Source organism: Diplodia corticola, assembly GCF_001883845.1.
Source record: "Diplodia corticola strain CBS 112549 chromosome Unknown scaffold17, whole genome shotgun sequence".
NCBI classification, from domain to species: Eukaryota; Fungi; Ascomycota; class Dothideomycetes; order Botryosphaeriales; family Botryosphaeriaceae; genus Diplodia; species Diplodia corticola.
In genome coordinates, this window is record NW_017971496.1 from 283,130 (window position 1) to 297,532 (window position 14,403).

The following is a 14,403-nucleotide window of genomic DNA, read 5'->3' on the forward strand; positions in this document are numbered from 1 at the left end:
CTTCCATCATGAACTGCTGTTGCCATATGTTCGAGACGTCGGTTGCCCTGTCGAGAGAGGGTGGAGCTTGGCTGAGGTATCGCCGGGACTTGGAGGGTTAGGCGAAGATAAGAGAAAAGATGTCAGACAGGTGCGAGAGAGTGAAGTGATTCCTGGTACCAGGGGCGCCACAGGTGCTCGCTCACCGGTAACGATCAAACCATTGGTGTAGATACCTCGTGAGAAAGCACGGCAGAAGGTCAATTCAAGCTTCTCGGGCGGCTGAACGCCTCGTTTCTCGTTTTACCCCACACACGGATCCCGGAACACGAGCGGACGGACGGAACGCCTTACCAGTAGTCAGTGTGGCTTGTCCCTAGCACGGTTGTCAGGAGGTTCGTGGTTACAAGAAGCTGAACATCCTTCCGCATTGGAACGAACGGGGGGGTGGGGGCAGGGATCTTAACAATGCGTACGCTCGGCAGCAGAGAAGAGAAGAGGGATCGAGGCCATCGCCGAACTCCTTTCCCCCGGCGGTGCAGAGAGGTGGGAGGCGTTTTGGATGATGATGACTCGATGGCGTTGTGAGAAAAGAATCTGGTCGATGATAGGCCGAGATAAGGATGGCGCGGGCTGGCCAATCACAGGGCGAGGAGGCGGGCAGCCTATCTTCGGCGTCTGCTGGCGATGGAATCCTGCCCTCCTGTGACAACGGATTTTTGCCAATGCTGCTCGCAGCTCGCTGCCCGGCCGATTGTCTACTTGGCCAGTCGTCTGGCAAGTCGCTTTGCAAAGCAGCTGAGGGGTGTGGTTTGTGGGCTTGGTGTCGAGCTTGCCAGGGCTGATCGGCGCAGGCAGCGCGCAGCACAGTGGTCTGGTTCAGCGATGCCTTTCTCGTGTTTCTCTTTTTTTTTCTGTCCAACTCCACGTTTTACCACGTGGGCTTGGGACAAAGCGTTGACTAAGGACGGGCGTTATCGCGTGGTGCTGCACTGGGCAAGCTGAGCCAAGATGATGGCTTATCTCTGCCAATCTGCAGCCGCTTTCCTCCGCAGCACCATCACTTCGGCACGCCGAATCAGTGTCCGTCTCCGAGGAGATCCGCTCGCCATAATCGCAGACAACCTTGCCCAGCCCATCGCCGCCCATGGTGAACGGCCAATGTCCGCCCGCCAGTCTCGCCGATCCATCTTGTCCCACCAACCGCCGCCGCCGGCGATCAATGGGGGGCCCGGGGAGGACAGAGCTGACCATTGTACAACGCCTTTATTAAGCTTGGCTCATATCAGCCGAAACTTCCAACCAAAAAAATGTCATTTATACCCCGCCTCCGCCGCCCGCGTCTTGTCGGCTTTTCTTGGGCACCGCCATTCACCACCTGAGGACGCAATTCAATCATCATGGCAGTGACCTCTGGTGAGCCGCCGCTCAGCCAAGCCGTCGGCTATGGCGTTGTCATTGGCCTGGGTTTCGCCTTTGCGTAAGTTTCGTAGACTACCAATCCCCAACTCGTACTGACGTAGCCGCTAGTTTCGGCATGATTTTGACCACCTTCATCCTCAAGAGGTATGTTCACTAATTTACCTCAATGGCAACCATCTCCGCATCCTCAGTCTTTATTTCTACCCGCTTCGTCTCTTCAATTCTCACGCAACACAACAGATACAACTCTGAGCTGCAGACGAGTGAAATGTTCAGCACTGCCGGAAGAACTGTCAAATCTGGTCTCGTTGCCTCGGCCGTCGTCTCGTCCTGGACTTGGGCCGCAACTTTGCTGCAATCCTCTGGTGTGGCCTACAACTAGTAAGCTGGCCCGTCCAGACCTCAATTCGCCGATACCTGACATTGTCTCAGTGGCATCTCGGGGCCTTTTTGGTACGCTTCTGGCGCAACTGTGCAGATCATCCTCTTTGCCACCCTCGCCATCGAGCTGAAGCGAAGGGCGCCCAACGCCCACACCTTTCTCGAAGTCATTCGCGCACGCTACGGCGCAGTCACCCACATGGTCTTTATGGTTTTTGCCCTGATGACGAACATCCTCGTTACCGCCATGCTTCTCACTGGCGGCTCCGCAGTGGTCACCTCCCTGACTGGCATGCACACCGTGGCCGCTTGCTTTCTGCTCCCAGTCGGCGTCGTGCTGTACACCATGTTTGGAGGCATCAAGGCTACCTTCCTGACCGACTATGCCCATACTGTCGTCATCTTGATCATTATTTTCGTCTTTGCTTTCACCACTTATGCCACCCATGACATCGCTGGCAGCCCTGGCCGCGTATACGACCTGCTCGTCGAGGCGTCCGCACGTCACCCCGTCGAGGGCAACGCCGAAGGCAGCTATTTGACCATGCGCTCAAAGGAGGGCGCCATATTCTTTGTCATCAACATCGTGGGCAACTTCGGCACCGTCTACCTGGACAACGGGTACTGGTAAGTATATCAATACGCCAAACCGAAATCGTTAAGAACTGCGTTATTGACCGCCAGCGAAGGAACAAGGCAATCTCCGCTTCTCCCGTCCACGCCCTGCCCGGATATATCATGGGCGGTCTCAGCTGGTTTGCCATCCCTTGGCTCGCGGCAACCACCATGGGCATGGCGGCACTCGCCTTGGAGAGCAACCCCGTTTTCCCGACCTACCCGAACCGGATGAACCCAGCCGACGTATCCGCCGGCCTCGTGCTCCCGGAGGCCTCTGTCGCGCTGTTGGGAAGCGGCGGTGCAGCGGCGACGCTTTTGCTGATTTTCATGGCCGTGACGTCTGCCATGTCCGCCGAACTGATCGCCGTGTCGTCCATCTTCACGTACGACGTCTACCAGACGTACTTCAACCCGAAGGCGACCGGCAAGCAACTCATCAACATGTCCCACTGCATGGTCGTGGGCTTCGCCGTCGTCATGGCCGCATTCAGCACCGGCCTATACTACGCAGGGTAAGCCACCCCAGTCCCGCACCTCAAACAACCGCGCCAATGACTAACCGCCGAAACCGCCGCAGCATCTCCATGGGCTACCTCTACCTCCTCATGGGCGTCATCATCTCCTCTGCCGTCCTCCCCGCCACCCTCACCCTCCTGTGGAGCAAGCAAAACTGGGCCGCCGCCACCTTCTCGCCGCCGCTCGGCCTCGCGTGCTCGCTCATCGCCTGGCTCGTGACGGCCAAGAAGGAGTCGGGCACGCTCTCGGTCGACACGACGGGCGCCAACAACCCCATGCTCGCCGGCAATGTCACCGCCCTCCTCTCCCCGCTCCTCTTCATCCCCGTCCTCACCTACACCTTCCGCCCCCAGAACTACGACTGGCTCTCCATGCGCGCCATCCGCCAGGCCGATGACCACGACCTCCTCGCCGCCGACCCCGAACTCGACGCCCCCGCCGCCCCCGGCACAACCGCCACAACCACCGCCACCATGACTCCAGACGAAGAAGCCGCCGAGCAAGCCAACCTCACGCGCGCCTCGCGCCTCGCCCGCGCGCTCTGCGCCTTCCTCGCCGTGGCCTTCCTCGTCCTGTGGCCCATGCCCATGTACGGCAGCGCCTACGTCTTCTCCAAGCCCTTCTTCACCGGCTGGGTCGTCGTCGGCATCCTGTGGCTGTTTTGCAGCACCGCCTGCGTCGGGCTGTATCCGCTGTGGGAGGGGAGGCACACGATGAGGCGGACGGCGGTGGCGGTCTGGGCGGACGTTTGTGGGAGGGGTGGGGGGAGGAAGAAGGGGGTTAATGGGAGGAAGGAGGAGGCCGAGGCTGAGGCTGAGGCTGAGGCGGTGGTTGTGGAGGGGAGGGAGAAGGTGGATGGGGTTGGGAGTGGGAGTGGGGGGAGTGGGGATGTGACGCCGACGGGTGGGGAGAAGGGGGAGAAGCAGTGAGTTGGTGGACGGGGAGGAGGAGGAGGAGGAGGAGGAGGAGGAGGAGGAGTGTTGTGGAGGGGGAGCGAGGGTTTAGATGGTTATGGGTTGGGCTGCAGAGGGACTGGTAAAAGAAGGAAGGAGGGTTACTGTTTTTTCTTTTCGTTGAAGATACCATTACAGCTCGATACTCGTCAATTGAGGCTTTTCTGTCAGCCAAGTTCATGTTTCCCATAGCTTTAGAGCAACAAGAAAGTCTGAAAGGCAGTAAGGCTAAGCCTTGCGTGCTTATACAGCAGCGCGTCCCGGAATCTGTACATGGGAGGCTACGTGAAAGCCTTCAAGCCCGTAACGATTCCACAACATCGAAATGCTGTGCGAGCAGGTACTGGACGCACATGTGCGCCCGCCGACCGACATATCCGTACCGCAGCTCGTACTGCACATCGTACGACTCGAGGCCTTTTGTTCGTACACCTGATAGGTCCGCTAGTTTGTACCAGCATGACGAGATCAGCTGGAAGATCCACCAGTCCTTTAGCACAAGGCTTTGACCGCACAGAGGCCTCAATTTGTAGCTGCTGTCATGCTTCCCCATTAGCCGGAAACGTCCCGCTGCCGCACCCGTCGGGCTGCCACCGCCAATCACCTTCGGTGTTCTGGATGCCACTGCCTGGCTTTTGCCACCCCTGACCCGCGCTTAGCTGCCAGCCAGCTTACACGACCGACGATGTACTGGGCTTTGCAGCTGAACTGCGCCTTGAGCGAGAACGCGAAAAAAAATCTCCGTCGCGTCCACCTAAACTTACTGTGTAGGCTGAAACGGGTTGATGATGTGTGCTACATACAAAGATATTCCCGTAAATATCCTGTCTTCTGTCTGCTTTTGATATTTATACTCCGCCCTTTTGTGATGCTAATCTGTTAGTCCATTGCCCCAAGTCTCGCTAGCTTTAGCCAACAGCATTACTTCCTGATAACCCTTTCGACCTCAGTTTGAACGCTTAAGCCTTGCGACGCCATCTTTCTTTGACTATACCAGTAAAAGAGCTCAAAAATGCCGTCTGCAGAAGTCACCATCGCTGCTCTGACGTTAATTGTCCAAACTCTTGGTCTTCTGTACGTTGTTCTGACTGATTTTGGTTGGCTCCACGGTGAGTTTCCCCTCAAGTATTGTATAAGAGCCCATATATAACGGTGCAGAGCATTGATTTTCATGCTGCGGAATCAGAGCAAGGATGGAATGCCCAAAGGCTTGTTCCTCACCATCCACTTTTCGGAGTTCGAAGAGAACCAATAAAGGGTACGTACCTTGCTTTCTCTCATTCTCTATGCGCCTTCTCAGATGTGTCGATACTAATAAAGTCCCGTTTCTTCCATTAGAAATGCTCACTCGGATGTGGCATTTTGCGGAACACTAGCTACAAGCTTGGTAGTAATGCCACAGGGTGGCTTCACATGGAAGCAAGGTGCAACACTTACGCTTCTCTTCAATCTCGGCATAGTGCACTTAGTCGTGATGGAACACTTCTAAATGTAAACATAGATTGACTTGTTAGAGAGAATTAATGATGGCTTTCGTATCATAGTATCGCACTTACCGATCCCTACTACATGTGAGAACTTGGGGACACCACTCGGGTCCCGGCACCTACCCGAATGCACTTTACTACTGCAATGAAGCATGAATGATGTGAACGCAGCAGTCTGGACACAGGCGTAGCAGTATGGTAATAAATACTCTGTATAGCTCAGAAGCGTCTTCTAATCCAGCACCCCAGCTACACTGCAGGTAGATAAACTTGCACCACCTGATCAGTAGAAGTGGCCATCACTGTGCTAACATCAAGCGTGCGAATATCCGCGGTGTTTATTTTCCTCTTCATGAAACGGCTAAGATGATTGATATAAAAATAAACGGTACGCTCACTCAACGTCAGCCCCACGCAGACCTGCTTATGCAATCTCATGAACGCCAGAATACGCCTGCCACAGCCATCTATACCTGGACACCGAGAGACCCAAAGAAGCACAAAAAAAAAACAAGACCCCCCAACAACACCTAGAATTGCAACCGCAAGCGACACCGATCAAACATCCACCGGCGAGAAGAACCTCCCATGCACCCTCATTTGCCTCTGAATCGCCACGACCTCCTCATCCCTCCACCACCGCCGCCCACCCTCCTCTCGATCCCCACCATCCCCACCATTCGCCGCCGCCGCCACCTCCTCCCCCTCCCCCTCCTGCCCCTCCTTCTTCCTTTCCGCCTTCGCCCTCCCAACACACCCCACCGCAATCGCCTCCATCTTCCCGCACAACCCAAAAATGTGCCGCGCGTCCCGATTGTCCTCCTCGCACACCACCGCCATGAACCCCAACACGTCGCGCATCCGCGCCAAATCGCCCTGCACCTCCGCATCTTCACCTCCACCCCCTCCCGTAGTCGCAGTCGTAGCCGTAGCCGTCGTAGCCGTAGTCGTAGCCGTCGCCCTATCCACCACCTCCCCAAACAGATTCACCAGCGCCGCCGCGCAGTAATACAACAGGTACCAGCGCGTCCCCTTCGCCGTCGGCGGATGGCACTGCAGCAGGTGCACCATGGCGCGGGCGGAGGCGGTGACGTGGGCGCCGGGGGTGGTGGGGGAGACGATGGGGTCGGAGTGGTGCGAGTGCGACGGGTGTGGTGGATGTAGGAGTGGGGGCACCGAGGCCGGGGCCGCGGGCCAGTCGCGCGTGACGCTGATGCAGATGGCGTAGCGGCGGTGGAGCAGCGAGAAGGCGTACCAGTAGCAGAAGTGGAGGACGAGGATGCTGGAGTCGTAGGGGGCGGGGAGGGGGGGGAGGAGCGGGCGGGAGGAGGGGGAGGTGGTGGTGGAGGTGGTGGAAGTGGCGGAGGGGGAGGAGGGGGAGGAGCACGAGCACGAGGGTGAGGAGGATGAGGAAGAGGACGAGGAGGATGGGTACGAGGACGAGGGCGAGGGGCCGGTTCCGCCGGGGCGCAGGTCGGGGGGGATGTGTTGGCGCCAGGCTTCGAGCTCGGCGTCGAGGGCGGTGATGGCGTCGAGGACGACGTCCCGGCGCGGCTGGGCCCAGGCGTGGTCCGAGTAGAGCTGCTTGTAGATCTTGCCTTGGATCTGGGCGAAGGTGCAGCGGGCGCGGAACATGTTGAAGGGGCCGATGTGGCCGATGCCGCCGTCGGAGGGGTTGTCGGTGGGGAGGGAGATGGACATGTCGGTGGCGTCTTGGATGATGGGGGCGCGGCCGGTGCGGATGCTGAGTCTTTGGCGGTGGCGGTCATGTCAGTATGGTTGTAGTTCTGGCGTATGCGCGGTTGGTCTCTACTTACTCCCGGTCGAAGATGTAAGAGATCCAGAAGACTCGTCGTCGCTGCTCCTTGTCCATCTCGCTCATGCGCGGGTCGTTGCAGTCGACGTGAAGACCGATGCCCTGTGCGACTCTGATGGCCGTGGCGAGCATCATCGAAGGCATTTGGGAATTGCACGATGTGAGGAGCATGAATATCGTCTGGGACGCACAAAAGGTCAGCACGGGCGACGGGCAGTGGGCGACACAGGACTGGGTACCATTCCGATGAGAGCCTGAACGCTGAGCAGGTCAAAGTCAAGCGCGGGAAGCTCGCTCTGAATGGCCATGGCATTCTTCATGTACTTCCAAGCCTCCCTCTCCTGCTCCTGGGAGATGAAAGTGGTTCTCAAGCGGGAGATGTGACCCAAAGCGAGGACGGTGTTGATGCTCGCCAACCAGCCGGCCGACTCGGCTGGGCGGGAAAGGTTCTCGTACAAGTGCTGCATGAAAGTGTGCTCATGGTACAAGGGGAGTAGGTTGTTGACACCAGCGAAGAAATCGGCGACCAGAGACAAGACGTCCTCCATGGGCGGGAGCTGGGCGTACTGGCTGAAGCGACGGGCATCGACGTGGTTTTCGCGAGCACTGAGTGACACGGGCGGGCCGAGGCTGCGGGTCACGACGTCCTCGATGATGTCGCTGATCCATCTGGGCCGTCTCGTCTGCCAGATGGCATGCTTCCAGAAGTCTTGCTCGCATTTCAGCATGGCACCGGCGGGGACGCCAGATGGGGAGACTGACCTTGGCTCTTGTTGGTACCCCCTCTTGATAGATCGGAGTCTGCCGACTCGCCCGCGTCGGCAAGGAGGGCATCGATATCGACATCGTAATCGACATGGCCAGCGACATCGGGGGCGGCCTGCTTGCCGTCCAAGATGCCCGAGGCCTTGATAAGGGACTCGACGCGGTCCAATCGGGATTCCAGCGCTTTGACATAGTCGTCCCTGCGTGGGCGGGCGAGTTAGCAGATGGGGATCATGAGCTGAAGCCAGGCACTAGGTCGGGTATCTGCAACATCCGGGGCCCGAAGGCACTACAGCCACGTGGCGCAGCAAAGAAAAAGACAGGGGATCGACACTTGCCTCTTCTTCGGCCTCTGTGGCTTCTCCACGACGGCAAAGACGCAATCCAGGGCCCGTTTGCGGCAAGTGCCACACACAGGCGTCGCGCCGTCGCATTTGATTTTCATCCGGCGGCATCGTTCGCACGCCTGTACATGGCAGCAGTCAGCTCAACCCCGGCGACGCGGAACGATGAGGTTGGGGAAGGGGAGAGCGCGCACCTTCCCCCGCGCCGTCCGTTTCGAGTGGTGCGATGAAGAAGCCATCGAACCGGCGGCGGGTCTGATCCTAACCGACGATCCAACGGCGGCGGCGGCGGATGCGCGTAGCTGGTGCGGCGGCACGACCACGTTGCTGTCTCCCGCCGCCGATGCCGAGGCAGCGAAGAAGGATTCGTCGAACGAGCAGCGGCTGCTGCCGGCGCCACTCCCGCCGTCAAACTGATCGGTGAGACGATCCATCCCACACGTGGCGGAGAAGGCGGCGCTTGAGACGGGGGACGCGCTGAGGACGGGCGACGGGACGGATCGAAGACGCGGATCACGCACGCCCCTCGACGAGAAGGATTCGCTGCGAGCGGAGAGGAGTGGCACTCGGGATTTCGACGAGGAGTCGCGAATACCCGCCCCCCGGACTCTCAAATTCAGTCGTTTGCGCCAAGGGAGAAAGCTGTGCGGGCGGGTCAACGGGCGACGCGGGAGCCATGTGACAGACACTGGGCCTCCCGCATTATTCACTAACGTCCGCATCCGGCTTAGCCTGCCAACCTCGCTGCATCATCTCACGCACCTGCACTGTGACCTCACTTCAAACCACCACGCTTGCTATCCTACCGACGTGCGAGACCACCTGCCCCACGTCCTTCGAGATCCTGATCCGTAATCGAATGGTCCAGCGACCTCCCTTCTTTTTTTTCCTTCCTTCATTGAATTCCAGCCTAGACCAACGTGAATCCAATTTCCTCTGATGAATAGAAAGAAAGACACTCCTAGAAATCTGTGCTCGGTCGGCGCTTTTCCTTTTTTCCCTTTTTTCCTCTCCTTTTCTCCGGTTTTGAACCACACCATCCATCATCCCTCACACCAAACCTCAGGCAAGCCTTAAATGGACGCCGGACTCGAACGCTCCTCCTCCTCCAAAGAAGCAGGAGAATGACCGGACGGGGAATCACGACCGCTCGGATCCAAGAACGGAAACCAATTCGGCACGACATCACCAGCCGGCATGACGAAGACGCCCATGCAGACGAAGCACTTCCACGCGCTGGGGACCCGCGCCGTCGTCGCCTCCCTCTCCCAGCACTCGCCGCAGTACGGGCGCCGGCCCTCAAACGTCTCGCCGCCGAGGTCCGGCGCAGCGTGGAGCTGGACCGCCTTGTACAAGTCGGTGCGGTCGTCCCCGCCGTCGTCGCCGCCCGCCACGCTGTTCGACCTCACCTGCTCGTCGCCGCCGTCGTCGCCGCCGTCGTCGCCGTCGCCGCCCGCCGCGTTGTTCGACCTCACCTTCTCGTCCAGGCGCTCCAGGTGTTCGCGGCGGTGCTTGAAGCAGCGCGCGACGGCCCACTGGCACGAGCACGGCTTCATCAAGTGCATCCCGCTGCGGGCCATGCACGCGTCGCACAGCCGCGCCCACGCGCCGCCGGCGAGCAGCGCGCGCAGCCTGCCCGCCTGCGCCTGCTGCGGCGTCTGCGTCGTCGTCGTCGTCGTCGTTGTCTTCGTCGTCGTCGTCATCATCGTCGTCGTCGTCGCCGTCTGCCCCTCCTCTCCCTCCCCCTCTCCCTCTTTCTCCCCATTCTCTTCGGCGGCCAGGGCGGCGTCGTGCTCGCCGATGCAGGCCGGGCACATCATGTGGTAGCTGGGCTGGTCGGTCACCGTGTCCCACGGGATGTTGTCCGGGCAGATGCGGCACCGCACCGAGGGGGTGCCGCGGGGCGAGTGGTCGCGCAGGCTGTGGCGCTCGTCGCAGCGCACGATCTGGCGGTCGGCGATGTGGACGGGCATGGGCGGGCGGGTGGCGATGTCGGCGTCCATCATGGCGCGCCACATGGTGTCGGAGACGTTGAGGCGCGCCGGGCCCATGGCCAACAGCGCCGAGTCCCGCCTGATGATGCGCGGCTGCCTGTGGAAGTGGTTGGGCCACGCGTGGCGCAGGAAGGCGCGCTGGAGCGTGGTCCCGTGGAAGGCGTCCGCCGGCGGGTGCGCCATGAGGAAGGCGATGGCGCGCGCCTCGATGAGTGATTTGTTCGTCAGGGTGGCTCTCGTGGAAGTGTCGATCTCTTCGCTGTCGTCGAGCTTCCTCTTAATCTTGCTGGGCGTCTGCGGATGGGAAGTAGGGGGCTCGGTGTTGCGGTTGTGAGGCGAAGACATGTTGCCGTCAGTACTCTCCATAGGAATGGGACTGAGGTGAGTGGACACAGGTGTCATCGTCCTGCTCGGAGGAAGCATGCGCATGGAACTCAGAGCACGGCTGCCCGCCACTCGTTTGCTCCTGCAGACAAAGCTATTCAGCAGGCGCCGCGCCAGCCGAACAATCTAGTGACCGGCCAAGCACGGCAAGGACAGTACTCTAGCTCACCTCCTCAAGCTTGGCACGCCAGTTGCAGCGTTGGTCGAGACTTGAAGCGCACTGTCGTCGATATTGTGCTGCTGAACATTGTGCTGCTGGTGAGAGTCATACTGCTGGACACCCTGTTGCTGGTAAGGATACGACGGGAGGGAAAAGCCCTGCGACTGCTGTGAGTTTCCTCCTCCGTGACCGGTGGCGAGAGTCGGCTGCGAATCACGCGCGATGTTGCTGTTATCGGATGGAGGCGCTTGAGTGGCAACAGTGGCCGAGGCTCTCTCCTCGTGCTGCTGCTCAAAGCGCTTAGAACTGTCGTCAAGGCCGTCGTTCGGCGGCGGGTGGTGCGGGCCGGGCGCGGACATGGTTGGGGGTGGATGGATACGGATGTGTTGGAAGGAAAAAGAACTGGAGGGACCGTCCTCTGCGGTTCATGTCGCTGGCGGATCCTAAAAGAGCGACACAAAGACAGAGATGCCCTGATCGTTGCGGCTTTTGCATCGGAGATGAATGACCATAGACTTACGCAAGGCTATGTAACTAGAAAGTTCGAAACCATGCCTGGCTGCAATATACAGAAGACGCTTGAGTCCATGAAAGTTCCATGTGTGCGTGAAAGAACGGCAATGCATCCATCTCATCCCCTATTAGTCCCTCGCAGTCTTTGCCTCCCTGGAAGCCACCCATTACGTCACTAGTGGGTTTCCCTCTAACGCAGTACCTTCCACCAGTATAGTAATATCCCACTCTCATCATGTCGATGTCGAATACGTTTCCTCTGTAGTGGAATGAATGAACCACGCGCGCTTACCATTGTCCGGAAGCCCCAGTCCAAAGGCGGCAGCGTCGAATGTGGGCTTCCGCCCTGGGTGATCATGGAAATCGCATATTCGAACCCCTTGCCACTTCTTGGTGGTCCATACTCCTACACACTGTTCCAAGGCGAGTATGTAGTCGAGCAAAAGATCGTTAGGGACATCGTCGGCGGTTGGACATCCGCTACTTTTGCTATTCAGGACTCGTCCAAGCTTGCAACGTTTGGCCGCCAACATGAGAGCCATAAGCCGGCGCATGCCATCACCAGGGGGAGTATTCTCGTAGATGTCGAGGATGTTCGGTAGGCTGACTGTGGGCTGTGTATAACGGAGAAGGCCGGCGACCAAGTTGATGATGACGTTCTTGAGCGACAGAACTCCGCGGCAGTCTGCGAAGTAGTACAAGCGGAAAATAGACATGTCAATATCTGCGACTCCGCGACCATCTGGGCCTTGATCCGAGGTCAATGTTTTCGGCAGCGTGGGTCTGCCATAGAGCCATTCCTTGAAGCGTTTAACGGTGTCGACATCATCTTCTTCAAGACGGATGACGCCTTCATTGCCTTCCTTGAACCGACCCTTCTTGAAACCAGCCTCGAAGTACGATGAAGCGGCACACAGTAGACCTTGATGGAACTCCAACTCTTCAGAGCGCTCGCCTTTTCCGACGACGACCTTCACAACCTCGCCACGTTCTGCACTGGGGCTAACAAGCCAGTTAGTGACGGCCTGTGCGGGATCTGATGTATTGAGTGGTACCTACGGGGGTGGAAGGACAGGCTCCGGGCCCTCGCAACTGGTATTAAACGACCAGAAATACCCCGTTCCGGTCAGTATTTTGCTCATTTCTTGATAGAGACTGCGTAGATCCCACTGGTATAGGAATGATTGCAAGGCGGCGTGGGTTCTTGAGCTTTTTATTGGTCGCCAGCGTGGTCAATGAATGGATATGTTTTGAGTGAGAGTGTAAGGATGGAAGAGGAGGGATGACGTTAAGAAATGGCGATGCCAAGAAAGCAAATGGGGCGAGGGAGGAGCCACCGGGAGACTGCGCGGCAGGAACCAATGCGTGAATGCAACTTCAGGAAGACATGTACAATTTGCTTTGTTTTCATTCCTACACCCCTACTATACACCTCGAACTCCTCTGAAATGCTACCAGCTCACCTTTAATTCGGACCCTCAATGAGCCACTTAATGCCATTACCCTGCTTGACGTTGCTGAACGCCTCCTCCGCGCCCTCGAAGGACACCTTCTTGCTGATGAGCTCCTTGACGCTCAGCCTTCCCGAGGCAATCATGTCGACAGCGAGCTGATAGTCGCCGGACGAGTAGCGGAAGCTTCCCGTGACGCGGAGCTCCTTGGCGCACATGGCGCCGATGGGGAAAGTGATGTCGGGCTAAGTAACACCACAGCGTTAGCACGCACAGCTCGCTCGGCATCCAAAAGACGACCATGCTCCACTCACCTTGCCCATACCGCCCTGCGTGAAGCGGCCACCGGTCCTCGCAACATGAATGGCCGTCTGAATGCACACCTCGGCGCCACTCGCATCAATGACAACGTCGGCACCAGGGCCGAGGCCACACTCCTCAATCATCTTCTTCGCATTCTCCTCGGGCGACACCTTCCCGCTCCTAAACACATGCGTGGCGGCATACCCCCTCGCAAACTCCAGCCTCTCCTCATTCACATCCACCACCACCACCCTCGTGGCGCCAAACACCTCCCTCGCCACCTTACAGCACAACAGCCCGATCGGCCCGGCCCCAAACACGACGACGCTCTCCCCCGGCGCCACCTTCGCCATACGACAAATATGCACGCCCACGCTCGCCGGCTCCACGAGGGCGCCCTCCTCGAGGCTGACGCTGTCGGGGAGCTTGTAGCAGAAATCCTCGGGCAGCGCGTAGTACTTTGCGAGGGTGCCGTCGTAGGGCGGGGTGGCGGCGAAGCGCATGTCGAAGCAGAGGTTGTAGTTGCCCTCCTTGCAGCGCACGCAGTACCGGCACGGGATGCCCGGCTCCATGGCCACGCGGTCGCCCGGCCGCAGCGACGTCACCGCCGACCCGACGCTGTGGATCACGCCCGACGACTCGTGCCCGAGCACCATGGGCGCCTCGACGACGAAGGACCCGATGCGCCCGTGGACCCAGTAGTGGACCTGTTTTGTTTGGGCAGGGCGGTCAGAGAGGGGTGTGTGTGTGAGAGAGAGAGTGTGTGTGCCCGGACGGGATACATACATCGCTGCCGCAGATTCCGGTGTACTTGACGTTGACCTAGACATCACCAACGTCAGCGGGGGGTTGTTACTTCGGGATAGGAAAATGAGAAGGAGAATGGAAGCGCATCCCCCTCGCGGCTCGCTCACTCCACCAGAGCAAAGATCAACTCACAATCACATCATGCTCGTTCTTGAGCTGCGGAATCGGCCTGTCTTCATATTTGACGCTTCCCGGCTTCTCGAGGATGAAGGAGTTGTTCTGCCGTCGTGGAATCGTGCGTGTCAGCGGCGGGGTGCAATGGCGGGGTTGCGGGGCCAGTTCGGTGTGACTTACCTGGGCCATTGTGGTGCAAGGCGCAGTTGGAGGCTGAGTGTTGGCAATGTTCGTGAAGGGAGGCTGAGAGCTTGGGAGGGGAAAGGCACAAAAAAGCTCGGAGAGAAGGAGGGGGGAGCCGGAGAGAAGACAACATGAGTGCAGCGAGCATCATGCGAGACGCGTTCCCCCGCGACGGTGGAGCTGTGACGTTTTCCCGGTGGGCGCCGCTGCGGC

At 58.9% G+C, this 14,403-nt stretch overlaps 5 protein-coding genes across 5 annotated transcripts; 1 reads left to right on the forward strand and 4 right to left on the reverse strand.

The window, feature by feature from the left end:
- Nucleotides 1-1,379: 1,379 nt before the first annotated feature.
- BKCO1_1700091 (urea active transporter) lies at nt 1,380-3,845 on the forward strand (the record flags this gene model as incomplete). The annotated part of the gene is made up of 6 exons (XM_020271709.1): nt 1,380-1,459; nt 1,510-1,545; nt 1,642-1,782; nt 1,834-2,409; nt 2,472-2,912; nt 2,978-3,845. The coding sequence occupies 6 exons, from the start codon at nt 1,380-1,382 to the stop codon at nt 3,843-3,845; spliced, it is 2,142 nt and encodes a 713-aa protein (XP_020131683.1).
- A 2,069-nt stretch (nt 3,846-5,914) lies between these two features.
- BKCO1_1700092 (fungal specific transcription factor domain protein) lies at nt 5,915-8,715 on the reverse strand (the record flags this gene model as incomplete). The annotated part of the gene is made up of 5 exons (XM_020271710.1): nt 5,915-7,106; nt 7,174-7,352; nt 7,412-7,881; nt 7,935-8,137; nt 8,552-8,715. The coding sequence occupies 5 exons, from the start codon at nt 8,713-8,715 to the stop codon at nt 5,915-5,917; spliced, it is 2,208 nt and encodes a 735-aa protein (XP_020131684.1).
- Nucleotides 8,716-9,354: 639 nt separating this feature from the next.
- On the reverse strand, nt 9,355-11,178 carry BKCO1_1700093 (uncharacterized protein; the record flags this gene model as incomplete). Its single annotated transcript, XM_020271711.1, has 2 exons — nt 9,355-10,741; nt 10,829-11,178. 2 exons carry the CDS (start codon nt 11,176-11,178, stop codon nt 9,355-9,357), a joined length of 1,737 nt encoding a protein of 578 aa, XP_020131685.1.
- Nucleotides 11,179-11,565: 387 nt separating this feature from the next.
- BKCO1_1700094 (btb poz domain protein) lies at nt 11,566-12,474 on the reverse strand (the record flags this gene model as incomplete). The annotated part of the gene is made up of 2 exons (XM_020271712.1): nt 11,566-12,334; nt 12,392-12,474. 2 exons carry the CDS (start codon nt 12,472-12,474, stop codon nt 11,566-11,568), a joined length of 852 nt encoding a protein of 283 aa, XP_020131678.1.
- Nucleotides 12,475-12,797: 323 nt separating this feature from the next.
- Nucleotides 12,798-14,196, reverse strand: BKCO1_1700095 (chlorophyll synthesis pathway protein; the record flags this gene model as incomplete). Its single annotated transcript, XM_020271713.1, has 4 exons — nt 12,798-13,028; nt 13,098-13,793; nt 13,873-13,908; nt 14,026-14,196. 4 exons carry the CDS (start codon nt 14,194-14,196, stop codon nt 12,798-12,800), a joined length of 1,134 nt encoding a protein of 377 aa, XP_020131679.1.
- Between the last annotated feature and the right edge of the window lie 207 nt (nt 14,197-14,403).